Consider the following 27,614-nt stretch of genomic DNA (forward strand, 5'->3'; position numbering starts at 1 on the left):
CCACTAGGCTACCTGCTCTAACCACTAGGCTACCTGCCTCTAACCACTAGGCTCTAACCACTAGGCTCTAACCACTAGGCTACCTGCTCTAACCACTAGGCTACCTGCTCTAACCACTAGGCTACCTGCTCTAACCACTAGGCTACCTGCTCTAATCACTAGGTTACCTGCTCTAACCACTAGGCTACCTGCCTCTAACCACTAGGCTACCTGCCTCTAACCCCTAGGCTACCTGCCCCTAACCACTAGGCTACCTGCTCTAACCACTAGGCTACCTGCTCTAACCACTAGGCTCTAACCACTAGGCTACCTGCCTCTAACCACTAGGCTACCTGCCTCTAACCACTAGGCTACCTGCTCTAACCACTAGGCTCTAACCACTAGGCTACCTGCCTCTAACCACTAGGCTACCTGTCTCTAACCACTAGGCTACCTGCTCTAACCACTAGGCTACCTGCTCTAACCACTAGGCTACCTGCTCTAACCACTAGGCTACCTGCTTTAACCACTAGGCTACCTGCTTTAACCACTAGGCTACCTGCTTTAACCACTAGGCTACCTGCTCTAACCACTAGACTACCTGCTGTAACCACTAGGCTACCTGCTCAAACCACTAGGCTACCTGCCTTAACCACTAGGCTACCTGCTCTAACCACTAGGCTACCTGCTCTAACCACTAGGCTACCTGCTCTAACCACTAGGCTACCTGCCTCTAACCACTAGGCTACCTGCTCTAACCACTAGGCTACCTGCTCTAACCACTAGGCTCTAACCACTAGGCTACCTGCTCTAACCACTAGGCTACCTGCCTCTAACCACTAGGCTACCTGCTCTAACCACTAGACTCTAACCACTAGGCTACCTGCTCTAACCACTAGGCTACCTGCCTCTAACCACTAGGCTACCTGCCTCTAACCATTAGGCTACCTGCCTCTAACCACTAGGCTACCTGCTCTAACCACTAGGCTACCTGCTCTAACCACTAGGCTACCTGCTCTAACCACTAGGCTACCTGCTCTAACCACTAGGCTACCTGCTCTAACCACTAGGCTACCTGCTCTAATCACTAGGTTACCTGCTCTAACCACTAGGCTACCTGCCTCTAACCACTAGGCTACCTGCCTCTAACCACTAGGCTACCTGCTCTAACCACTAGGCTACCTGCTCTAACCACTAGGCTACCTGCCTCTAACCACTAGGCTACCTGCTCTAACCACTAGGCTACCTGCTCTAACCATAGGCTCTAACCACTAGGCTACCTGCTCAAAACACTAGGCTACCTGCTCTAACCACTAGGCTACCTGCTCTAACCACTAGGCTCTAACCACTAGGCTACCTGTCTCTAACCACTAGGCTACCTGTCTCTAACCACTAGGCTACCTGTCTCTAACCACTAGGCTACCTGTCTCTAACCACTAGGCTACCTGCTCTAACCACTAGGCTACCTGCTCTAACCACTAGGCTACCTGCCTCTAACCACTAGGCTACCTGCTCTAACCACTAGGCTCTAACCACTAGGCTACCTGCCTCTAACCACTAGGCTACCTGCTCTAACCACTAGGCTACCTGCTTCTAACCACTAGGCTACCTGCCTCTAACCACTAGGCTACCTGTCTCTAACCACTAGGCTACCTGTCTCTAACCACTAGGCTACCTGCTCTAACCACTAGGCTACCTGCTCTAACCACTAGGCTACCTGCCTCTAACCACTAGGCTACCTGCTCTAACCACTAGGCTCTAACCACTAGGCTACCTGCCTCTAACCACTAGGCTACCTGCTCTAACCACTAGGCTACCTGCTTCTAACCACTAGGCTACCTGCCTCTAACCACTAGGCTACCTGCTCTAACCACTAGGCTACCTGCCTCTAACCACTAGGCTACCTGCTCTAACCACTAGGCTCTAACCACTAGGCTACCTGCTCTAACCACTAGGCTACCTGCCTCTAACCACTAGGCTACCTACCTCTAACCACTAGGCTACCTGCCTCTAACCACTAGGCTACCTGCCTCTAACTTCTAGGCTACCTGCTCTAACCACTAGGCTACCTGCTCTAACCACTAGGCTACCTGCTCTAACCATAGGCTCTAACCACTAGGCTACCTGCTCTAACCACTAGGCTACCTGCCTCTAACCACTAGGTTACCTGCTCTAACCACTAGGCTCTAACCACTAGGTTACCTGCTCTAACCACTAGGTTACCTGCTCTAACCACTAGGCTACCTGCTCTAACCACTAGGTTACCTGCTGTGTTTTTCACAAGGGGCTTTTCTAAGAATCTGGTTTTCAACAGAAACATTATTTTGTTAAAATTATTCTTAAAAGAGCTTTGTATTATAGTTTGTCCATAGTTGTTTTTTTTAAACATATTTTTAAACAGCTTATTCCGCTCTCCAATGCTGCTCTCCGTCTCTCACACAGTGGCTTATAAAAAACGCATGAATAGTTTTGAACATGATAGATATACTAGGTCATAATGGATTGAGTCTTGAGACTGGGAGAGAGTTTGATTATTGATTATTCAGAATTCTACCAAATAAAGTTGTTCCATTTCAATATAAGCTTGTCGGTGTAAGTTTATTTTGTCAGATAACCATGACATCTGTCATATCAGATCCTACTAGATACGTTTAATATATTTGATTGAATTCTAATAATTTGCCCAAACTTCAGAGAAAATCTTCCACCTTTTGGTGTGTGTCATAACAAGGCGCCAGAGAGGGTGACCCCCTGACGTCATCACAGCACGCCAACCCGTTTGGGTTTCTCTTGCAGAAGATAAAAGAGACTGAAAAGTGCCTCTTTCTCCGACCTATACGAGCGTTTTATGTTTCTCTGTAGACTCCATGCCCTTCGCCGTCTGATGAACGGTTGTTAGCGTATTTTACGGGGGGGATAAAAGGGGCCAAAATCAGATTTATTTCGAGTGCAAAGACTGGATAAAACGCCACTGTACTTGCAACAACGGCCATCTGTTTTCGGTGAAGGTGAGTTTACTTGTGTGTTTAGATGGAAAGCAACGAGTAAGCGAAGTGTCCACGAATTGCTTGTCGAGCTAAGTAGCTAGCTGTGTTAAAGATAAGCGGTAAATTAGCGAAGACCGTTAACCGTGTGCATGCCCAGGTTAGCCTCAACTTCTAAGCTTAGACTTCAACTGGATGTTTGACTGTTTTATGCATTTTATACAACAAATCGCTCGCTGAACCTCACACAATCTAACGCACGTTATTTGTTTGTTTGTTTCTCAACGCGTGGGAAACAACATGCAACCCCCCCCCCCCCCCCCCCCCCCCCCCCCCCCCCCCCCCCCAACACACGTGCGCAGGTGCATTGCCCCAATATCTCGTGGTCAGGGGAACAACTTTCTGCCTCCTGGATGAAGTAATCCTCCGGGGGGTTTAAAATCTCTAACCCCCCCCCTCCCTCCCTCCCTCCCTCCCTCCCTCCCTCTCTCTCTCTCTTTCTCTCTTGTCCCAGTTTTATCGACCAGGATGCCCCAGCCCTCTTCTCCCATCTGAAGACTGTAGGACAGTAGTCTGGAGATGAAGCAGGATCCATTGACCAAAGGTGGTAACACCGCCACATCCTGTCCAGGAAGGATAGACTCTATTGGGGTAATGATGCTAGCCAGCACCCCCTCCTCCACTTCCTCCCTCTCTTCCTCCATCTCTTCTTCATCCTCCCTGCAGGGAGAAAAGAGAAAGGGAGATGAGGAGTTCATTTGTCGAGAGGAGGAAGGGGAGGTGGTCAGCGTTGCTATAGTGACCATAGCGGAGGAGTCCTGCCCTTCCGAACCGTTTGGAACTGTCGCCCACGGGGAGGTAGCAGCCAATGAGAGTGGGGTGAGGGATGGAGACTGCCAATCAAAAACTAACCAAAGTACCCAAACTGAAGAAGAGGAGAAGCATGAGGGGGAGGAAGGAGGAGAGGAGGAGGAGGAGGAAGAAGAGATGGCTGAAGATGAGAGTGACCATTCTGCCCTGTTGGAGGAGGAGGAGGATGATGAGGGAAGGAACCAGGTGTTTGTCTCGGATGACAACTTGGGGTTGTCGGACAGTCTGACCCCTGGAAAACCAACACTCCTCAACATCAAGGTAAGAAACTGCGCCTCCCCTGTAGTCTAATTCAGAGTCCAAGAGAGCGATAACCCGGTGTACCGTTGTGACGGAGCTACGCGGCTCTGAGACCGCTGTTCACGAGGGATGCACGTCCGCGCACCTCCCGGAAATGACCAACCAGCGCTCATCTGGGGTGTCCTTTATTCGTAGTTGTGTGTGTGTGTTGACAGTTGGATACAGAACTTGAGCTCCTCTGAGAATGAGAACAGAATGAAATCCAACGGCCCAGTATTCTAGAACACCGCTGTGCCTTCTGGAACATGTTTTTAGATTCTGATGAGCACACCACACGGGTCCGTTTCCAGCCGGACGACACGGCAGATCTCAGAGAGCTGTTTAAACACATCATAATGTATTAGCATCTGATGGGTGACGGCTCAGTCGATGATGTGGCACGCAACCTTTGGGCGCAATCCATCTCGTCGGGCAGGAAGTTGACCAATGGTGTATGTTCTAAACAGGAACTGGTTTGTGACTGGGGGTTTTAAAAAGGGACTGATTCGTGACTGGGGGTTCTAGACGGGAACTGGTCTAGTGACTAGGGGTTCTAGACGGGAACTGGTCTAGTGACTAGGGTTCTAGACGGGAACTGGTCTAGTGACCTGGGGGTTCTAGACGGGAACTGGTCTAGTGACCTGGGGGTCCTAGACGGGAACTGGGGTCCTAGACGGGAACTGGTCTAGTGACCTGGGGGTCCTAGACGGGAACTGGTCTAGTGACCTGGGGGTCCTAGACGGGAACTGGTCTAGTGACCTGGGGGTCCTAGACGGGAACTGGTCTAGTGACCTGGGGGTCCTAGACGGGAACTGGTCTAGTGACCTGGGGGTCCTAGACGGGAACTGGTCTAGTGACCTGGGGGTCCTAGACGGGAACTGGTCTAGTGACCTGGGGGTCCTAGACGGGAACTGGTCTAGTGACCTGGGGGTCCTAGACGGGAACTGGTCTAGTGACCTGGGGGTCCTAGACGGGAACTGGTCTAGTGACCTGGGGGTCCTAGACGGGAACTGGTCTAGTGACCTGGGGGTCCTAGACGGGAACTGGTCTAGTGACCTGGTCCGTGACTGGGGGTTTGCTGAATGAAAGTGGAGCAGCTCTTCTGATGGTAATGAGCTGCCTCCCTATTGGCTGAAGCATGGTATTACACCCAACCTGCCCCTCTATTGGCTGAAGCAGGGTATTACAGCCAACCTGCCCCTCTATTGGCTGAAGCAGGGTATTACACCCAACCTGCCCCTCTATTGGCTGAAGCATGGTATTACAGCCAACCTGCGCCTCTATTGGCTGAAGCATGGTATTACAGCCCCCTCTATTGGCTGAAGCAGGGTATTACAGCCAACCTGCCCCTCTATTGGCTGAAGCATGGTATTACAGCCCCCTCTATTGGCTGAAGCAGGGTTACAGCCCCCTCTATTGGCTGAAGCATGGTATTACATCCCCCTCTATTGGCTGAAGCAGGGTATTTACAGCCAACCTGCCCCTCTATTGGCTGAAGCATGGTATTACAGCCCCCTCTATTGGCTGAAGCATGGTATTACAGCCCCCTCTATTGGCTGAAGCATGGTATTTTACTGGCAGGTCCAACGTGTATAGTGCCTCCATGCATTGGGCTGTGCTTTTAAAGGGGCTGTCTGTATTTTAAAAAAAATATATATATACAGACAGCCCCTTTAAAAGCACAGCCCAATGCATGGAGCCCAATGCAGCCCAATGCATGGAGGCCAATGCAGCTATGTATGTATGTATGTATGTATGTATGTATGTGTGTATGTGTGTGTGTGTGTGTGTGTGTGTGTGTGTGTGTGTGTGTGTGTGTGTGTGTGTGTGTGTGTGTGTGTGTGTGCGTATAAATAAAACAGAGTGTATAGAACTCCAGGCAGTAAGAATTCCATCAAGTCATTCTGAGATTCTTACAGGCCCTGAGGATACAGAGAATGTTCCTACAATAACATTCTCATTCTGAGATTCTTACAGGCCCTGAGGATACAGAGAATGTTCCTACAATAACACTGCTGACTGCTGTTGTCACCTTCTGAGTGAGAAGAAGCTCCACCACCAACTAGCGTAGCCATGTCAGCAAATGACTGCTGTTGTCACCTTCTGAGTGAGAAGAAGCTCCACCACCAACTAGCATAGCCATGTCAGCAAATGACTGCTGTTGTCACCTTCTGAGTGAGAAGAAGCTCCACCACCAACTAGCGTAGCCATGTCAGCAAATGACTGCTGTTGTCACCTTCTGAGTGAGAAGAAGCTCCACCACCAACTAGCGTAGCCATGTCAGCAAATGACTGCTGTTTGAACAGACACACACACCAGATTTGGTCACTAGGCTCCCGAGTGGTGCATCGGTCTCAGGCGCGTCACCACAGTCCCTGGTTCGAATCCAGCCTGTATCACATCCGGCCGTGATTAAGAGTCCCATTGGGCGGCGCACAATTGACCCAGCTTTGGCCGGTGTAAGCCGGGTTTAGGCCGGTGTAGGTCGGTTTAGGCCGGTGTAAGCCGGGTTTGGCCGGTGTAGGTCGGTTTAGGCCGGGTTTGGCCGGTGTAGGTGTAGGCCGTCATTGTAATTTAAGATTTAGTTCTGATCTGACTTGCCTAGTTAAATAAATCAACTGCCACTCGCCGTTTGGACAGTCAGTATTCCTGAATGGATTTGATCATTAAGGCCTGCAGTGTGAACTTCAGCATCAAATAATATCCCAATATGTAACTATGGATGTCAGTCCCTCCTGACAGGCGTGTTCAGTGACATGATTATACCATTCAAGATTGAAATGTGTAGATAGAATCCACTTGATTATATATCATACGAAATAATCATATCTGTTCTTCTCAATACATCTGATTGTGAATTTACTGTGATGTTGGCATTCCACGGTCTTGTTCTATGTCTGTTTCCTGCTCCGTTCCGTCCCCTCTCTGAGGCAGCACAGGAAAGTGGCTTTTTTTTTGGAGTGACAGCTGTCACACACACACAAACACACACACACACACACACACATCCCTCTCGCCTGTAAGAATCTTTGCATGACTTGATGGAATTCTTACTGCCTGGAGTTCTAGACTCTCTCTGTCTCTCTCTGTCTCTCTCTGTCTCTCTCTGTCTGTCTGACTCTGTCTGACTCTGTCTCTCTCTCTGACTCTGTCTGACTCTGTCTCTCTCTCTGACTCTGTCTGACTCTGTCTCTCTCTCTGACTCTCTCTGACTCTCTCTGACTCTCTCTGACTCTCTCTGTCTCTCTCTGTGTGTCTCGTCAGGTTGGAAGCAAATACATTGTGCTGTCAATATACATTGTACATTCACTATGTTAAATTGTGCTGCTGATGAGCTATATTCAGCAGTACCCTTCTGTAGTTTAGTTTTGGTTTCCTTCCTCTGTGTTTTATAGTCATCACAGGAGATTAGTGTGAATGGTGTTGGTTCCTCTGTGCTGTTATCACCTTGGCCACCAACAGTGACTACACACTACCACCAGGGGACCCAGATACCTGGCTACTAGCTAGTCCCCAACACTGACTACACACTACCACCGGGGGACCCAGATACCTGGCTACTAGCTAGTCCCCAACACTGACTACACTACCACCAGGGGACCCCAGATACCTGGCTACTAGCTAGTCCCCAACACTGACTACACACTACCACCAGGGGACCCAGATACCTGGCTACTAGCTAGTCCCCAACACTGACTACACTACCACCAGGGGACCCCAGATACCTGGCTAGTAGCTAGTCCCCAACACTGACTACACACTACCACCAGGGGACCCAGATGCCTGGCTAGTAGCTAGTCCCCAACACTGCCTACACACTACCACCAGGGGACCCAGATACCTGGCTAGTCCCCAACACTGACTACACTACCACCAGGGGACCCCAGATACCTGGCTAGTCCCCAACACTGACTACACTACCACCAGGGGACCCCAGATACCTGGCTAGTCCCCAACACTGACTACACTACCACCAGGGGACCCCAGATACCTGGCTAGTCCCCAACACTGACTACACTACCACCAGGGGACCCAGATACCTGGCTAGTAGCTAGTCCCCCAACACTGACTACACTACCACCAGGGGACCCCAGATACCTGGCTAGTAGCTAGTCCCCCAACACTGACTACACACTACCACCAGGGGACCCCAGATACCTGGCTAGTAGCTAGTCCCCCAACACTGACTACACACTACCACCAGGGGACCCCAGATACCGGCTACTAGCTAGTCCCCAACACTGACTACACTACCACCAGGGGACCACAGATACCTGGCTAGTAGCTAGTCCCCAACACTGACTACACTACCACCAGGGGACCCCAGATACCGGCTACTAGCTAGTCCCCAACACTGAACACACTACCACCAGGGGACCCAGATGCCTGGCTAGTAGCTAGTCCCCAACACTGACTACACACTACCACCAGGGGACCCCAGATACCTGGCTAGTAGCTAGTCTCCAACACTGACTACACACTACCACCAGGGGACCCCAGATACCTGGCTAGTAGCTAGTCCCCAACACTGAACACACTACCACCAGGGGACCCCAGATGCCTGGCTACTAGCTAGTCCCCAACACTGAACACACTACCACCAGGGGACCCCAGATGTCTGGCTAGTAGCTAGTCCCCAACACTGACTACACTACCACCAGGGGACCCAGATGCCTGGCTAGTAGCTAGTCCCCAACACTGACTACACTACCACCAGGGGACCCAGATGCCTGGCTAGTAGCTAGTCCCCAACACTGACTACACACTACCACCAGGGGACCCCAGATACCTGGCTAGTAGCTAGTCTCCAACACTGACTACACTACCACCAGGGGACCCAGATACCTGGCTAGTAGCTAGTCCCCAACACTGACTACACACTACCACCAGGGGACCCCAGATACCTGGCTAGTAGCTAGTCCCCAACACTGACTACACACTACCACCAGGGGACCCCAGATACCGGCTACTAGCTAGTCCCCAACACTGACTACACTACCATCAGGGAACCCAGCTAGTAGCTAGTCCCCAACACTGACTACACTACCACCAGGGAACCCAGCTACCTGGCTAGTAGCTAGTCCCCAACACTGACTACACTACCACCAGGGGACCCCAGATACTGGCTACTAGCTAGTCCCCAACACTGACTACACTACCACCAGGGGACCACAGATACCTGGCTAGTAGCTAGTCCCCAACACTGACTACACACTACCACCAGGGGACCCCAGATACCGGCTACTAGCTAGTCCCCAACACTGAACACACTACCACCAGGGGACCCCAGATGCCTGGCTAGTAGCTATTCCCAACACTGACTACACTACCACCAGGGAACCCAGCTACCTGGCTAGTAGCTAGTCCCCAACACTGACTACACTACCACCAGGGGACCCCAGATACTGGCTACTAGCTAGTCCCCAACACTGACTACACTACCACCAGGGGACCACAGATACCTGGCTAGTAGCTAGTCCCCAACACTGACTACACACTACCACCAGGGGACCCCAGATACCGGCTACTAGCTAGTCCCCAACACTGAACACACTACCACCAGGGGACCCCAGATGCCTGGCTAGTAGCTATTCCCAACACTGACTACACTACCACCAGGGGACCCAGATACCTGGGTAGTCCCTAACACTGACTACACTACCACCAGGGGACCCAGATTCCTGGCTAGTCCCCAACACTGACTACACTACCACCAGGGGACCCAGATACCTGGGTAGTCCCTAACACTGACTACACTACCACCAGGGGACCCAGATTCCTGGCTAGTCCCCAACACTGACTACACTACCACCAGGGGACCCCAGATACCCGGCTAGTAGCTAGTCCCCAACACTGACTACACACTACCACCAGGGGACCCCAGATACCTGGCTACTAGCTAGTCCCCACCACTGACTACACTACCACCAGGGGACCCAGATGCCTGGCTAGTAGCTAGTCCCCAACACTGACTACACACTACCACCAGGGGACCCCAGATACCTGGCTAGTAGCTATTCCCCAACACTGACTACACTACCACCAGGGGACCCAGATGCCTGGCTAGTAGCTAGTCCCCAACACTGACTACACTACCACCAGGGGACCCAGATACCTGGCTAGTAGCTGGTCCCCAACACTGACTACACACTACCACTAGGGGACCCCAGATACCTGGCTAGTAGCTAGTCCCCAACACTGACTACACTACCATCAGGGAACCCAGCTAGTAGCTAGTCCCCAACACTGACTACACTACCACCAGGGAACCCAGCTACCTGGCTAGTAGCTAGTCCCCAACACTGACTACACTACCACCAGGGGACCCCAGATACCGGCTACTAGCTAGTCCCCAACACTGACTACACTACCACCAGGGGACCACAGATACCTGGCTAGTAGCTAGTCCCCAACACTGACTACACACTACCACCAGGGGACCCCAGATACCGGCTACTAGCTAGTCCCCAACACTGACACCAGATACCTGGCTAGTAGCTAGTCCCCAACACTGAACACACTACCACCAGGGGACCCCAGATGCCTGGCTAGTAGCTATTCCCAAACACTGACTACACTACCACCAGGGGACCCAGATACCTGGGTAGTCCCCAACACTGACTACACACTACCACCAGGGGACCCCAGATACCTGGCTAGTAGCTAGTTCCCAACACTGACTACACACTACCACCAGGGGACCCAGATGCCTGGCTACTAGCTAGTCCCCACCACTGACTACACTACCACCAGGGGACCCAGATGCCTGGCTAGTAGCTAGTCCCCAACACTGACTACACACTACCACCAGGGGACCCAGATGCCTGGCTAGTAGCTAGTCCCCAACCACTGTTCGTGATTCAACTGGTTCACAAAGAGTCCGGAGAACAAAACGAACAACCGCTGTTCAAATCAAATCAAATGTATTTATATAGCCCTTCGTACATCAGCTGATATCTCAAAGTGCTGTACAGAAACCCAGCCTAAAACCCCAAACAGCAAGCAATGCAGGTGTAGAAGCACGGTGGCTAGGAAAAACTCCCTAGAAAGGCCAATACCTAGGAAGAAACCAGGCTATGTGGGGTGGCCAGTCCTCTTCTGGCTGTGCCGGGTGGAGATTATAACAGAACATGGCCAAGATGTTCAAATGTTCATAAATGACCAGCATGGTCGAATAATAATAAGGCAGAACAGTTGAAACTAGAGCAGCAGCACAGTCAGGTGGAAGTTGAAACTGGAGCAGCAGCATGGCCAGGTGGACTGGGGACAGCAAGGAGTCATCATGTCAGGTAGTCCTGGGGCATGGTCCAAGGGCTCAGGTCCTCTGAGAGAGAGAAAGAAAGAGAGAAGGAGAGAATTAGAGAACGCACACTTAGATTCACACAGGACACCGAATAGGACAGGAGAAGTACTCCAGATATAACAAACTGACCCCAGCCCCCCGACACATAAACTACTGCAGCATAAATACTGGAGGCTGAGACAGGAGGGGTCAGGAGACACTGTGGCCCCATCCGAGGACACCCCCGGACAGGGCCAAACAGGAACTGTTCATGATTCAACTGGTTCAGAATCAGGAGAACAAAACGAACAACCGCTGTTCATGATTCAACTGGTTCAGAATCAGGAGAACAAAACGAACAACCGCTGTTCATGATTCAACTGGTTCAGAATCAGGAGAACAAAACGAACAACCGCTGTTCATGATTCAACTGGTTCAGAGTCAGGAGAACAAAACGAACAACCGCTGTTCATGATTCAACAGGTTCAGAGTCAGGAGAACAAAACGAACAACCGCTGTTCATGATTCAACTGGTTCAGAATCAGGAGAACAAAACGAACAACCGCTGTTCATGATTCAACTGGTTCAGAATCAGGAGAACAAAACGAACAACCGCTGTTCATGATTCAACTGGTTCAGAATCAGGAGAACAAAACGAACAACCGCTGTTCATGATTCAACTGGTTCAGAGTCAGGAGAACAAAACGAACAACCGCTGTTCATGATTCAACTGGTTCAGAATCAGGAGAACAAAACGAACAACCGCTGTTCATGATTCAACTGGTTCACAAAGAGACAGGTGCGATTTAGAACTGAGTCAGATGAAGAATATAAGCGTTCTGAGCTTTTGATCAACGCTGGGTCAATATTTACATGCTTACATGATGACCTGTCATTTGTATGTGTTCAGTTCCGGACCTCTGTGTCGTCGTATGTAGAAACGGACATGAACAAAACTGAACGGTTATCAACTAGGGCACCCAACTACACAGGAATGAGGAATACGCTTCACACTGGGATGAGGAATACGTTTCAGATGGGGAATACGTTTCAGATGGGGATGGGGAATACGTTTCAGATGGGGATGGGGAATACGTTTCAGATGGGGATGGGGAATACGTTTCAGATGGGGATGGGGAATACGTTTCAGATGGGGATGGGGAATACGTTTCAGATGGGGATGGGGAATACGTTTCAGATGGGGATGGGGAATACGTTTCAGATGGGGATGGGGAATACGTTTCAGACGGGGAATATGTTTCAGACGGGGAATATGTTTCAGACGGGGAATATGTTTCAGATGGGGAATATGTTTCAGATGGGGAATATGTTTCAGATGGGGAATACGTTTCAGATGGGGAATACGTTTCAGATGGGGAATACGTTTCAGATGGGGAATACGTTTCAGATGGGGAATACGTTTCAGATGGGGAATACGTTTCAGATGGGGAATACGTTTCAGATGGGGAATACGTTTCAGATGGGGAATACGTTTCAGATGGGGAATACGTTTCAGATGGGGAATACGTTTCAGATGGGGAATACGTTTCAGATGGGGAATACGTTTCAGATGGGGAATACGTTTCAGATGGGAATACGTTTCAGATGGGAATACGTTTCAGATGGGGAATACGTTTCAGATGGGGAATACGTTTCAGATGGGGAATACGTTTCAGATGGGGAATACGTTTCAGATGGGGAATACGTTTCAGATGGGGAATACGTTTCAGATGGGGAATACGTTTCAGATGGGGAATACGTTTCAGATGGGGAATACGTTTCAGATGGGGAATACGTTTCAGATGGGGAATACGTTTCAGATGGGGAATACGTTTCAGATGGGGATGGGGAATACGTTTCAGATGGGGATGGGGAATACGTTTCGGATGGGGAATACGTTTCGGATGGGGAATACGTTTCGGATGGGGAATACGTTTCGGATGGGGATGGGGAATACGTTTCGGATGGGGAATACGTTTCGGATGGGGATGGGGAATACGTTTCAGATGGGGATGGGGAATACGTTTCAGATGGGGATGGGGAATACGTTTCAGATGGGGATGGGGAATACGTTTCAGATGGGGATGGGGAATACGTTTCAGATGGGGATGGGGAATACGTTTCAGATGGGGATGGGGAATACGTTTCAGATGGGGATGGGGAATACGTTTCAGATGGGGATGGGGAATACGTTTCAGATGGGGATGGGGAATACGTTTCAGATGGGGATGGGGAATACGTTTCAGATGGGGATGGGGAATACGTTTCAGATGGGGATGGGGAATACGTTTCAGATGGGGATGGGGAATACGTTTCAGATGGGGATGGGGAATACGTTTCAGATGGGGATGGGGAATACGTTTCAGATGGGGATGGGGAATACGTTTCAGATGGGGATGGGGAATACGTTTCAGATGGGGATGGGGAATACGTTTCAGATGGGATGGGAATACGTTTCAGATGGGGATGGGGAATACGTTTCAGATGGGGATGGGGAATACGTTTCAGATGGGGATGGGGAATACGTTTCAGACGGGGAATACGTTTCAGACGGGGAATTTGTTTCAGACTGGGACGGGGAATTTGTTTCAGACGGGGACGGGGAATTTGTTTCAGACGGGGATGGGGAATTTGTTTCAGACGGGGATGGGGAATACGTTTCAGACGGGGAATACGTTTCAGACGGGGATGGGGAATACGTTTCACACAGCGATGGGGAATACATTTCAGACGGGGAATATGTTTCAGACGGGAATGGGGAATACGTTTCAGATGGGGAATACGTTCAGTCAAGCTCCAATCGGTATTGTTTCAGTAGGATAGGGTCTCTCTCCCTCTCATGTCTCATCTTGCTCGGTAGATGCTCCTCTAGACTGCTGCAGCAGGGCCGGCTGGGAGAGGACAAGGGTCTGGTTATCAAACTTGCTCGCTCTCGCTTGGAAAACATTGTGACTGAGTGTACAAAACATTAAGAACACCTGCTCTTTCCATGACATAGACTGATCAGGTGAATCCAGGTGAAAGATATGATCCCTTATTGATGTCACTTGTTAAATCCACTTTAATCAAGTGTAGATGAAGAGAAGGATTCAGATTTAAAGAAGGATTCTTGAGCGTTGGTGTATTAGTGCCATTCAGAAGGTGAACGGACAAGACAAAATATTGAATTGCCTTTGAACAGGGTAGGGTAGCAGGTGCCAGGCGCACCGGTTTGTGTCAAGAACTGCAACACTGCTGGGTTTTTCACGCTCAACAGTTTCCCGTGTGTATCCAGAATGGTCCACCACCCAAAGGACATCCAGCCAACTTAGGAGTCAACATGGGCCGGCATCCCTGTGTAATGCTTTCGACACCTTGTAGAGTCCATGCCCTGACATTTTTTTGGGCTGTTCTGGGGGCTGTAAAACAATATTTGGAAAGCGTTCTTAATGTTTTGTACACTCTGTGTATGTTTACATTGCTAAAGCAAGCCAAATCATTTCACTTAAAAAAATAATAATAATCATCAATCATAAATGAACAGTAGATATTACACTCACTAAAGTATCAAAAGAATAGAGACATTTTAAAATGTTAGATTATGGCTATGTACAGTGTTGTAAATATGTGTATGGTTGAAGTACAGAAGGGCGTGTAGTAAATCAACAGATTAATATGGGTTAGATTTAAGGATACAATGGTGTTTTTTTGTGCTTGGTTGTCCACGTTGTGGTAATAGATTAAAGGAGTTTATCAAAATTGGTTTGTTTTTCTTCGTGTTTGTGGGTCTGTGTTATCTGAATAAAATGAGTCTAATATGGTCATGCGGTGTCTCTCTCCGCTGCGTCACCCCGCCGTTCTCTCGGCATTCCTCTCGAGCAGCCTGACTTCTGTCAACCCCGGTAGGTTTGGCACTCCGTATTTGAGCTGCCTCGCCTCTCTCTCTCTCTCTCTCTCTCTGCTTATATGGCTAACTAGCTTGGGTCAATGCAGTGAAATCGAACTCTGCTTCTAGTTGTATTAGTCGTAATGTACGGGTGTACGCAATGGTACACACCGTCCAATGGATGTGGTCACTCGCAGTTTCCTTCTCCACAATGAAACAACATTAAGAAATAGTTGCCTTTATACGCGTTGCATTTGGGGGAGAGAAAATAGGCCTGTCGGAGCATGTCCGTAGCGACAGGAAACGTTAACTGAGGGAGAAGAGGAAGAGGAAGGATCGGACCAGAGGAGTTCCCGCCTATCTAAATCGCGCTGTGGACTTGTGCTACCTTGAAGTAGATCAGAGGGCGTCCTAACGCAGGAATACCATCACCATGGGTTTCTACGGCTCGTTGAAGCTCATATTCTATAAAGTAAGTGACTGGGGGGGCATTTAAAACAATTCATTTTCTCCTTTTTTTATACGTTGGCTTTTTAAGTATGATTTACACTCTCTGGGCTAAAGCCTCTATATGATCATACTGTATAATTGCGTTTTATAGCTGGGTGGTGGTCTAGTTGTGTAGCTACACTCGAGCCATCTCTAGTGGAGAGAGATGGACCACTGCGGAATAGAGATGGAGTGACGGGACGTGACGCGCCGGTTCTTTCTCTCTCCCTCAAGTAGCGTGGATAATAAACACTCTGAAAATGAAACGAATATCGGCCGAACGGAAGTTAAATGAATATCATTGCTTGGCCATTTTCAGACATATATATATTCGTCTGTTGTGCCCTGGACTGCGGTGTGTGTGTGTGTGTGTGTGTGTGTGTAGTCTGCTGCGGTAGGAGGAAGGTGTCGGCGAGTCGATGAATGAACGTGAAACTGATTGATAAGGAACAGACAGCTAATGTGTCTGACCTGGCAGAGCGAATGTTTGTTGGCGGTTGTTTAGGCAAAATCAATTTGAAAGTGGTGTTACGCACAAACATACACACCTCTGTGTTTGTCGCAGGAACGGGAGTTCCCTTTCGGCTTCCTGCGACTGTGTGTGTGTGTGTGTGTGTCGCAGGAACGGGAGTTCCCTTTCGGCTTTCTGCGCGTGTGTGTGGGGGGTGTGCTGCTGTGACTTGATGCGCATCCTACCCCGGGGCAGCAGTGGTATGGTTTCACTTGGCTTGGGGGTTATTGTGTATTCCCTTTATATATCTGTGTTCTATTCTGTCCACCGCCCCAAACGTATCAGATGTGTGTATTTGTTGAATTGAGTATTTAATCCGGAAACGTGTGTGAGCGACGGCAGATATCTATTGGTTATTACCAACCCGTTCGCTCCGCACCCGGAACAGCCAGTAGAGTTGTCTGTTTGGTTATTACGGTCGGTGCTCGCGACACATTCCTGTCATTTTCGGCGTGCTTGTCATTCAGGGCGGTTAAGGTGCGGTTGGTTGGAAACGGTATGGAGGAAAGGGAGTGGAATTATTATTTAAAAAAATTAAAATCACCTTTTTTATTTTATTTTTAAACGTAATAAATACTCCAGTTTTGTCATTCACTAATCTATAAATGTTTTACTTCGACTGAGGTGATAATAATTCGTTGTCATGACGTTTCCTTTTGAAATCCATTCATAACGAACTCTTGATCAACGGCAAATGTTTTTGGATATTTAAACCGTTTAAACTCCCTCCCCCTATAAAGGTGTCTGCTGGTGTCAGCAGTTGATTAGACTACAGCTGTGTGTTATATTTTCCAGTTTTCTGTCACCCTCTACCAGGTCACAGAGACAGGGAGCAGCCCACCTTACACACTGTAAATACAACGTCAGAGCCGGGTAGTTTCGAGGCTACTGGAAACATACACAACTCTACAGGGTTGGATTGTGGTTGGTTAGGGTGTGGAGCTTTATGATAGAAGGGATGGGTATGCTAGTTTGGGACTTTCTGTTTCTTTCTTTCTGTACTGTGGCTTAACTTTTCTGCCTCTCTTCACTCTTGTCTCCATTCCTCCATCTCCACCCCCCGCCTCTCTCTCTATCAGATGAAGAGGAAGTTGGACCATGGACCAGACGTCAGGCCGTTCTCTTCAGGCAAGAAACACTGCAAAGGTTCCAGCTACCTCAGGTAACACTCACTCTCCCTGGTAACACTCTCCCTGCCTCTGGTCTCCCTGGTAACACTCCCTGCCTCTGGTATCCCTGCCTCTGGTATCCCTGCCTCTGGTATCCCTGCCTCTGGTATCCCTGCCTCTGGTATGGTCGAGCAGTTGCAGTTGCCATACCAGGCGGTGATGCAACCGATCAGGATGCTCTCGATGGTGCAGCTGTAGAATTTTTTTTGGGGACAATCTGGGGACCCATGCCAAATCTTTTCAGTCTCTTGGGGGGGGGGGGGGCGTTGTTGTGCCTTCTTCATAACTGCCTTGATGTGTTTGGACCATAGTTTGTTGGTGATGTGGACACATAAGAACTTAAACTCTGGACACGCTCCACGCCAGCTCCGTCGATGTTAATGGGGGCCTGTTCGGGCCTCCTTTTCCTGTAGTCCACGATCAGCTCCTTTGTCTTGCTCACATTGAGGGAGAGGTTGTTGTTGCAGAGGGAGGTGTTTAGCTTAGTGGTGAGCTTTGTGGGGACTGTTGTTGAACGCTGAGCTGTAGTCAATGAACAACATTCTCACATAGGTGTTCCTTTTGTCCAGGTGGGAAAGGGCAGTGTGGAGTGCAATAGAGATCGCATCATCTGCGGATCTGTTGAGGCGGTATGCAAATTGGAGTGGGTCCAGGGTGTCTGGGATAATGGTGTTGATGTGATCCATGACCAGCCTTATGTGCTGGGGAACCGTTTTGCCCATATAATTTACCATTTTAATTGGTCAAGTACATGGTCATGTAAAAGGTGTCTATTTGTTGTGATCAATACATAATATAGAACAATGATTGTAATTTGGTTGTAATCCAGAGGTTAAAAACAGTATCTAGATCCGGTGAGGCTGTGGAGGGATTCTAATTCTAACAGTATCTAGATCCTCTATGAGGTCATGGAGGGATTCTAATTCTAACAGTATCTAGATCCTCTATGAGGTCATGGAGGGATTCTAATTCTAACAGTATCTAGATCCTCTATGAGGTCATGGAGGGATTCTAATTCTAACAGTATCTAGATCCTCTATGAGGTCATGGAGGGATTCTAATTCTAACAGTATCTAGATCCTCTGAGGCGGTGGAGGGATTCAGATTCTAACAGTATCTAGATCCTCTGAGGCTGTGGAGGGATTCAGATAGTGGTTTGAAAAGAATGGTGTGAGGTAGCCTAGTGGTTAGAGGCAGGTAGCCTAGTGGTTAGAGGCAGGTAGCCTAGTGGTGAGAGGCAGGTAGCCTAGTGGTGAGAGGCAGGTAGCCTAGTGGTGAGAGGCAGGTAGCCTAGTGGTGAGAGGCAGGTAGCCTAGTGGTGAGAGGCAGGTAGCCTAGTGGTGAGAGGCAGGGTAGCCTAGTGGTGAGAGGCAGGGTAGCCTAGTGGTGAGAGGCAGGGTAGCCTAGTGGTGAGAGGCAGGGTAGCCTAGTGGTGAGAGGCAGGGTAGCCTAGTGGTTAGAGGCAGGGTAGCCTAGTGGTTAGAGGCAGGGTAGCCTAGTGGTTAGAGGCAGGGTAGCCTAGTGGTTAGAGGCAGGGTAGCCTAGTGGTTAGAGGCAGGGTAGCCTAGTGGTTAGAGGCAGGGTAGCCTAGTGGTTAGAGGCAGGGTAGCCTAGTGGTTTCAAGATCGAATCCCCGAGCTGACAAGGTAAAAATCTGTCGTTCTGCCCCTGAAGAAGGCAGTTAACCCATTGTTCCTTAGACCGTCATTGAAAATAATAATTTGTTCTCAACTTGCCTAGTGAAATAAAGGTGTGTGTAAAAAAAACTTTTGAAGTGAATCCTCAGCGTACAATGATGATGAATGACACCTTAGTGATGATGATGATAAATGACACCTTAGTGATGATGATGATGAATGACACCTTAGTGATGATGATGATGATGATGAATGACACCTTAGTAGTGATGATGAATGACACCTTAGTAGTGATGATGAATGACACCTTAGTAGTGATGATGAATGACACCTTAGTAGTGATGATGATGATGAATGACACCTTAGTAGTGATGATGATGATGATGAATGACACCTTGGTGATGATGATGATGAATGACACCTTAGTAGTGATGATGATGATGAATGACACCTTAGTAGTGATGATGATGATGATGAATGACACCTTGGTGATGATGATGATGAATGACACCTTAGTAGTGATGATGATGATGAATGACACCTTAGTAGTGATGATGATGATGAATGACACCTTAGTAGTGATGATGATGATGAATGACACCTTAGTAGTGATGATGATGATGATGAATGACACCTTGGTGATGATGATGATGAATGACACCTTAGTGATGATGATGATGATGAATGACACCTTAGTGATGATGATGATGATGAATGACACCTTAGTGATGATGATGATGATGAATGACACCTTAGTGATGATGATGATGATGAATGACACCTTAGTGATGATGATGATGATGAATGACACCTTAGTGATGATGATGATGATGATGAATGACACCTTAGTGATGATGATGATGAATGACACCTTAGTGATGATGATGAATGACACCTTAGTGATGATGACGAATGACACCTTAGTGATGATGATGAATGACACCTTAGTAGTGATGATGATGATGAATGACACCTTAGTAGTGATGATGATGATGAATGACACCTTAGTGATGATGATGAATGACACCTTAGTAGTAGTGATGATGATGAATGACACCTTAGTAGTGATGATGATGATGAATGACACCTTAGTGATGATGATGAATGACACCTTAGTGATGATGATGAATGACACCTTAGTGATGATGATGAATGACACCTTAGTAGTAGTGATGATGATGAATGACACCTTAGTAGTGATGATGAATGACACCTTAGTGATGATGATGAATGACACCTTAGTGATGATGATGATGATGATGAATGACACCTTAGTGATGATGATGATGAATGACACCTTAGTGATGATGATGATGAATGACACCTTAGTGATGATGATGATGAATGACACCTTAGTGATGATGATGAATGACACCTTAGTGATGATGACGAATGACACCTTAGTGATGATGACGAATGACACCTTAGTGATGATGATGAATGACACCTTAGTGATGATGATGAATGACACCTTAGTGATGATGATGAATGACACCTTAGTGATGATGATGAATGACACCTTAGTGATGATGATGAATGACACCTTAGTGATGATGATGAATGACACCTTAGTGATGATGATGAATGACACCTTAGTGATGATGATGAATGACACCTTAGTGATGATGATGAATGACACCTTAGTGATGATGATGAATGACACCTTAGTGATGATGATGAATGACACCTTAGTGATGATGATGATGATGAATGACACCTTAGTGATGATGATGAATGACACCTTAGTGATGATGATGAATGACACCTTAGTGATGATGATGATGATGAATGACACCTTAGTGATGATGATGATGATGAATGACACCTTAGTGATGATGATGATGAATGACGATGATGAATGACACCTTAGTTTTTACGCCACGGATTTCTAGACCTTTCATATTAATATTGCATCTAGTTTTAACAGCTAACATTCTGATGGCCATATTAAATATATATGCTGATAGTGGACAACCTTGTTTTACTCCTCTTGACAGTTTATACACCCTGAGATGTAGCCATTTATTTACTATTTTACACCTGGGGATACTATACGTAACTTTAACCCATTTATATAAGACTACTATATTTACCGATACACATTTGTGGAAAAAGTACTCAATTATCATTCTTGAGTAAAAGTAAAGATACCTTAATAGAAAATGACTCGGGTAAAAGTAAAAGTCACCCAGTAAAATACTACTTGAGTAAAAGTAAATTATTATTAGATACCTAATAGAAAATGACTCGGGTAAAAGTCACCCAGTAAAATACTACTTGAGTAAAAGTAAATTATTATTAGATACCTAATAGAAAATGACTCGGGTAAAAGTCACCCAGTAAAATACTACTTGAGTAAAAGTAAATTATTATTAGATACCTAATAGAAAATGACTCGGGTAAAAGTCACCCAGTAAAATACTACTTGAGTAAAAGTATTTGGTTTTAAAGTATTTAAATATACTTCATTATCAAAGTAAATGATACAGCTAAAATATACTTAAATATCAAAAGTATAAATCATTTAACATTCCTTATGTTAAGCAAACCAGATGGCACTATTTTCACATTTTTTGTATTATTCATGGCTGGCCAGGGGCTCCAACACTCAGACATCATTACAGATAGCCAGGGGAACACTCCGACACTCAGACATCATTTACAGATAGCCAGGGGAACACTCCGACATCATTTACAGATAGCCAGGGGAACACTCAGACATCATTTACAGATAGCCAGGGGAACACTCAGACATCATTTACAGATAGCCAGGGGAACACTCAGACATCATTTACAGATAGCCAGGGGAACACTCAGACATCATTTACAGATAGCCAGGGGAACACTCCATCACTCAGACATAATTTACAGATAGCCAGGGGAACACTCAGACATCATTTACAGATAGCCAGGGGAACACTCAGACATCATTTACAGATAGCCAGGGGAACACTCAGACATCATTTACAGATAGCCAGGGGAACACTCAGACATCATTTACAGATAGCCAGGGGAACACTCAGACATCATTTACAGATAGCCAGGGGAACACTCAGACATCATTTACAGATAGCCAGGGGAACACTCCATCACTCAGACATAATTTACAGATAGCCAGGGGAACACTCAGACATCATTTACAGATAGCCAGGGGAACACTCAGACATCATTTACAGATAGCCAGGGGAACACTCAGACATCATTACAGATAGCCAGGGGAACACTCCAACACTCAGACATCATTTACAGATAGCCAGGGGAACACTCAGACATCATTTACAGATAGCCAGGGGAACACTCCATCACTCAGACATCATTTACAGATAGCCAGGGGAACACTCCAACACTCAGACATCATTTACAGATAGCCAGGGGAACACTCAGACATCATTACAGATAGCCAGGGGAACACTCAGACATCATTACAGATAGCCAGGGGAACACTCCATCACTCAGACATCATTTACAGATAGCCAGGGGACACTCCAACACTCAGACATCATTACAGATAGCCAGGGGAACACTCCAACACTCAGACATCATTTACAGATAGCCAGGGGAACACTCAGACATCATTTACAGATAGCCAGGGGAACACTCAGACATCATTACAGATAGCCAGGGGAACACTCCATCACTCAGACATCATTACAGATAGCCAGGGGAACACTCCATCACTCAGACATCATTTACAGATAGCCAGGGGACACTCCAACACTCAGACATCATTTACAGATAGCCAGGGGAACACTCCATCACTCAGACATCATTACAGATAGCCAGGGGAACACTCCAACACTCAGACATCATTTACAGATAGCCAGGGGAACACTCAGACATCATTTACAGATAGCCAGGGGAACACTCAGACATCATTTACAGATAGCCAGGGGAACACTCAGACATCATTTACAGATAGCCAGGGGAACACTCAGACATCATTTACAGATAGCCAGGGGAACACTCAGACATCATTTACAGATAGCCAGGGGAACACTCAGACATCATTTACAGATAGCCAGGGGAACACTCAGACATCATTTACAGATAGCCAGGGGAACACTCAGACATCATTTACAGATAGCCAGGGGAACACTCAGACATCATTTACAGATAGCCAGGGGAACACTCAGACATCATTTACAGATAGCCAGGGGAACACTCAGACATCATTTACAGATAGCCAGGGGAACACTCAGACATCATTTACAGATAGCCAGGGGAACACTCAGACATCATTTACAGATAGCCAGGGGAACACTCAGACATCATTTACAGATAGCCAGGGGAACACTCAGACATCATTTACAGATAGCCAGGGGAACACTCAGACATCATTTACAGATAGCCAGGGGAACACTCAGACATCATTTACAGATAGCCAGGGGAACACTCCATCACTCAGACATCATTACAGATAGCCAGGGGAACACTCAGACATCATTTACAGATAACCAGGGGAACACTCCATCACTCAGACATCATTTACAGATAGCCAGGGGAACACTCAGACATCATTTACAGATAGCCAGGGGAACACTCAGACATCATTTACAGATAGCCAGGGGAACACTCAGACATCATTTACAGTTAGCCAGGGGAACACTCAGACATCATTTACAGATAGCCAGGGGAACACTCAGACATCATTTACAGATAGCCAGGGGCACACTCAGACATAATTTACAGATAGCCAGGGGAACACTCCAACACTCAGACATCATTTACAAAGGAAGATTTTGTCCAGATCAGAGGCAGTAGTGATGACCAGGGACATTCTCTGTTTAGTGAGTCCTCCAGATCAGAGGCAGTAGGGACGACCAGGGATGTTCTCTGTTTAGTGAGTCCTCCAGATCAGAGGCAGTAGGGATGACCAGGGATGTTCTCTATTTAGTGAGTCCTCCAGATCAGAGGCAGTAGGGATGACCAGGGATGTTCTCTGTTTAGTGAGTCCTCCAGATCAGAGGCAGTAGGAATGACCAGGGATGTTCTCTGTTTAGTGAGTCCTCCAGATCAGAGGCAGTAGGAATGACCAGGGATGTTCTCTGTTTAGTGAGTCCTCCAGATCAGAGGCAGTAGGGATGACCAGGGATGTTCTCTGTTTAGGGAGTCCTCCAGATCAGAGGCAGTAGGAATGACCAGGGATGTTCTCTGTTTAGTGAGTCCTCCAGATCAGAGGCAGTAGGGATGACCAGGGATGTTCTCTGTTTAGTGAGTCCTCCAGATCAGAGGCAGTAGAGACGGCCAGGGATGTTCTCTGTTTAGTGAGTCCTCCAGATCAGAGGCAGTAGGGAGGACCAGGGATGTTCTCTGTTTAGTGAGTCCTCCAGATCAGAGGCAGTAGGGATGACCAGGGATGTTCTCTGTTTAGTGAGTCCTCCAGATCAGAGGCAGTAGGAATGACCAGGGATGTTCTCTGTTTAGTGAGTCCTCCAGATCAGAGGCAGTAGGGAGGACCAGGGATGTTCTCTGTTTAGTGAGTCCTCCAGATCAGAGGCAGTAGGGATGACCAGGGATGTTCTCTGTTTAGTGAGTCCTCCAGATCAGAGGCAGTAGGAATGACCAGGGATGTTCTCTGTTTAGTGAGTCCTCCAGATCAGAGGCAGTAGGGATGACCAGATCAGAGGCAGTAGAGACGGCCAGGGATGTTCTCTGTTTAGTGAGTCCTCCAGATCAGAGGCAGTAGGGATGACCAGGGATGTTCTCTGTTTAGTGAGTCCTCCAGATCAGAGGCAGTAGAGACGGCCAGGGATGTTCTCTGTTTAGTGAGTCCTCCAGATCAGAGGCAGTAGGGATGACCAGGGATGTTCTCTGTTTAGTGAGTCCTCCAGATCAGAGGCAGTAGGGATGACCAGATCAGAGGCAGTAGAGACGGCCAGGGATGTTCTCTGTTTAGTGAGTCCTCCAGATCAGAGGCAGTAGGGATGACCAGGGATGTTCTCTGTTTAGTGAGTCCTCCAGATCAGAGGCAGTAGAGACGGCCAGGGATGTTCTCTGTTTAGTGAGTCCTCCAGATCAGAGGCAGTAGAGACGGCCAGGGATGTTCTCTGTTTAGTGAGTCCTCCAGATCAGAGGCAGTAGGGATGACCAGGGATGTTCTCTGTTTAGTGAGTCCTCCAGATCAGAGGCAGTAGGGATGACCAGGGATGTTCTCTGTTTAGTGAGTCCTCCAGATCAGAGGCAGTAGAGACGGCCAGGGATGTTCTCTGTTTAGTGAGTCCTCCAGATCAGAGGCAGTAGGGATGACCAGGGATGTTCTCTGTTTAGTGAGTCCTCCAGATCAGAGGCAGTAGAGACGGCCAGGGATGTTCTCTGTTTAGTGAGTCCTCCAGATCAGAGGCAGTAGGACCAGGGATGTTCTCTGTTTAGTGAGTCCTCCAGATCAGAGGCAGTAGGACCAGGGATGTTCTCTGTTTAGTGAGTCCTCCAGATCAGAGGCAGTCGGACCAGGGATGTTCTCTGTTTAGTGAGTCCTCCAGATCAGAGGCAGTAGGACCAGGGATGTTCTCTGTTTAGTGAGTCCTCCAGATCAGAGGCAGTAGGACCAGGGATGTTCTCTGTTTAGTGAGTCCTCCAGATCAGAGGCAGTAGGACCAGGGATGTTCTCTGTTTAGTGAGTCCTCCAGATCAGAGACAGTAGGGAGGACCAGGGATGTTCTCTGTTTAGTGAGTCCTCCAGATCAGAGACAGTAGGGAGGACCAGGGATGTTCTCTGTTTAGTGAGTCCTCCAGATCAGAGGCAGTAGGGATGACCAGGGATGTTCTCTGTTTAGTGAGTCCTCCAGATCAGAGGCAGTAGGGATGACCAGATCAGAGGCAGTAGAGACGGCCAGGGATGTTCTCTGTTTAGTGAGTCCTCCAGATCAGAGGCAGTAGAGACGGCCAGGGATGTTCTCTGTTTAGTGAGTCCTCCAGATCAGAGGCAGTAGGGATGACCAGATCAGAGGCAGTAGAGACGGCCAGGGATGTTCTCTGTTTAGTGAGTCCTCCAGATCAGAGGCAGTAGGGATGACCAGATCAGAGACAGTAGGGATGACCAGATCAGAGGCAGTAGGGATGACCAGATCAGAGGCAGTAGAGATGACCAGATCAGAGGCAGTAGGGATGACCAGATCAGAGGCAGTAGAGACGGCCAGGGATGTTCTCTGTTTAGTGAGTCCTCCAGATCAGAGGCAGTAGGGATGACCAGATCAGAGGCAGTAGAGACGGCCAGGGATGTTCTCTGTTTAGTGAGTCCTCCAGATCAGAGGCAGTAGGGATGACCAGATCAGAGGCAGTAGGGATGACCAGATCAGAGGCAGTAGAGATGACCAGATCAGAGGCAGTAGAGATGACCAGATCAGAGGCAGTAGGGATGACCAGATCAGAGGCAGTAGGAATGACCAGATCAGAGGCAGTAGAGACGGCCAGGGATGTTCTCTGTTTAGTGAGTCCTCCAGATCAGAGGCAGTAGGGATGACCAGATCAGAGGCAGTAGAGACGGCCAGGGATGTTCTCTGTTTAGTGAGTCCTCCAGATCAGAGGCAGTAGAGACGGCCAGGGATGTTCTCTGTTTAGTGAGTCCTCCAGATCAGAGGCAGTAGAGACGGCCAGGGATGTTCTCTGTTTAGTGAGTCCTCCAGATCAGAGGCAGTAGAGACGGCCAGGGATGTTCTCTGTTTAGTGAGTCCTCCAGATCAGAGGCAGTAGAGACGGCCAGGGATGTTCTCTGTTTAGTGAGTCCTCCAGATCAGAGGCAGTAGGGATGACCAGATCAGAGGCAGTAGAGACGGCCAGGGATGTTCTCTGTTTAGTGAGTCCTCCAGATCAGAGGCAGTAGGGATGACCAGATCAGAGGCAGTAGGGATGACCAGATCAGAGGCAGTAGGGATGACCAGATCAGAGGCAGTAGGGATGACCAGATCAGAGGCAGTAGGGATGACCAGATCAGAGGCAGTAGGGATGACCAGATCAGAGGCAGTAGGGATGACCAGATCAGAGGCAGTAGGGATGACCAGATCAGAGGCAGTAGGGATGACCAGATCAGAGGCAGTAGGGATGACCAGATCAGAGGCAGTAGAGATGACCAGATCAGAGGCAGTAGGGATGACCAGATCAGAGGCAGTAGAGATGACCAGATCAGAGGCAGTAGGGATGACCAGATCAGAGGCAGTAGGGATGACCAGATCAGAGGCAGTAGAGACGGCCAGGGATGTTCTCTGTTTAGTGAGTCCTCCAGATCAGAGACAGTAGGTAATGTAATGAATACTTTTGGGTGTCAGGGAAAATGTCGTGAAGTAAAAGTTGATATAGATATATTAATACAGATGCCCCCAAAAAACGACTTAAGTACTTTAAAGTATTTTTTTAAATGTACTTAACACCCCTGCTTATACATAACTTTAACCCATTTATATAAGAGATTCTCTGAGGCTGTGGAGGGATTCGGATTCTAATTATAACAGTATCTAGATCCTCTATGAGGTCATGGAGGGATTCTAATTATAACAGTATCTAGATCCTCTATGAGGCTGTGGAGGGATTCTAATTCTAACAGTATCTAGATCCTC

At 48.0% G+C, this 27,614-nt stretch overlaps 1 protein-coding gene across 1 annotated transcript in view; it reads left to right on the forward strand.

Annotated features, from left to right (window-relative positions):
• Nucleotides 1-2,733: 2,733 nt before the first annotated feature.
• The window catches only part of LOC109885760 (F-box/WD repeat-containing protein 7), a 33,907-nt gene continuing 9,026 nt past the window's right edge, over nt 2,734-27,614 (forward strand). The window contains exons 1-3 of the mRNA XM_031791602.1: nt 2,734-2,987; nt 3,478-4,094; nt 17,339-17,421. Coding sequence (XP_031647462.1) covers nt 3,543-4,094; nt 17,339-17,421 — 635 coding nt within the window. The 5' untranslated portion in view covers nt 2,734-2,987; nt 3,478-3,542. The remainder of the gene's footprint in view (nt 2,988-3,477; nt 4,095-17,338; nt 17,422-27,614) is intronic.

The sequence above is a fragment of the Oncorhynchus kisutch genome, linkage group LG16 (assembly GCF_002021735.2).
Source record: "Oncorhynchus kisutch isolate 150728-3 linkage group LG16, Okis_V2, whole genome shotgun sequence".
Classification (NCBI taxonomy): domain Eukaryota; kingdom Metazoa; phylum Chordata; class Actinopteri; order Salmoniformes; family Salmonidae; genus Oncorhynchus; species Oncorhynchus kisutch.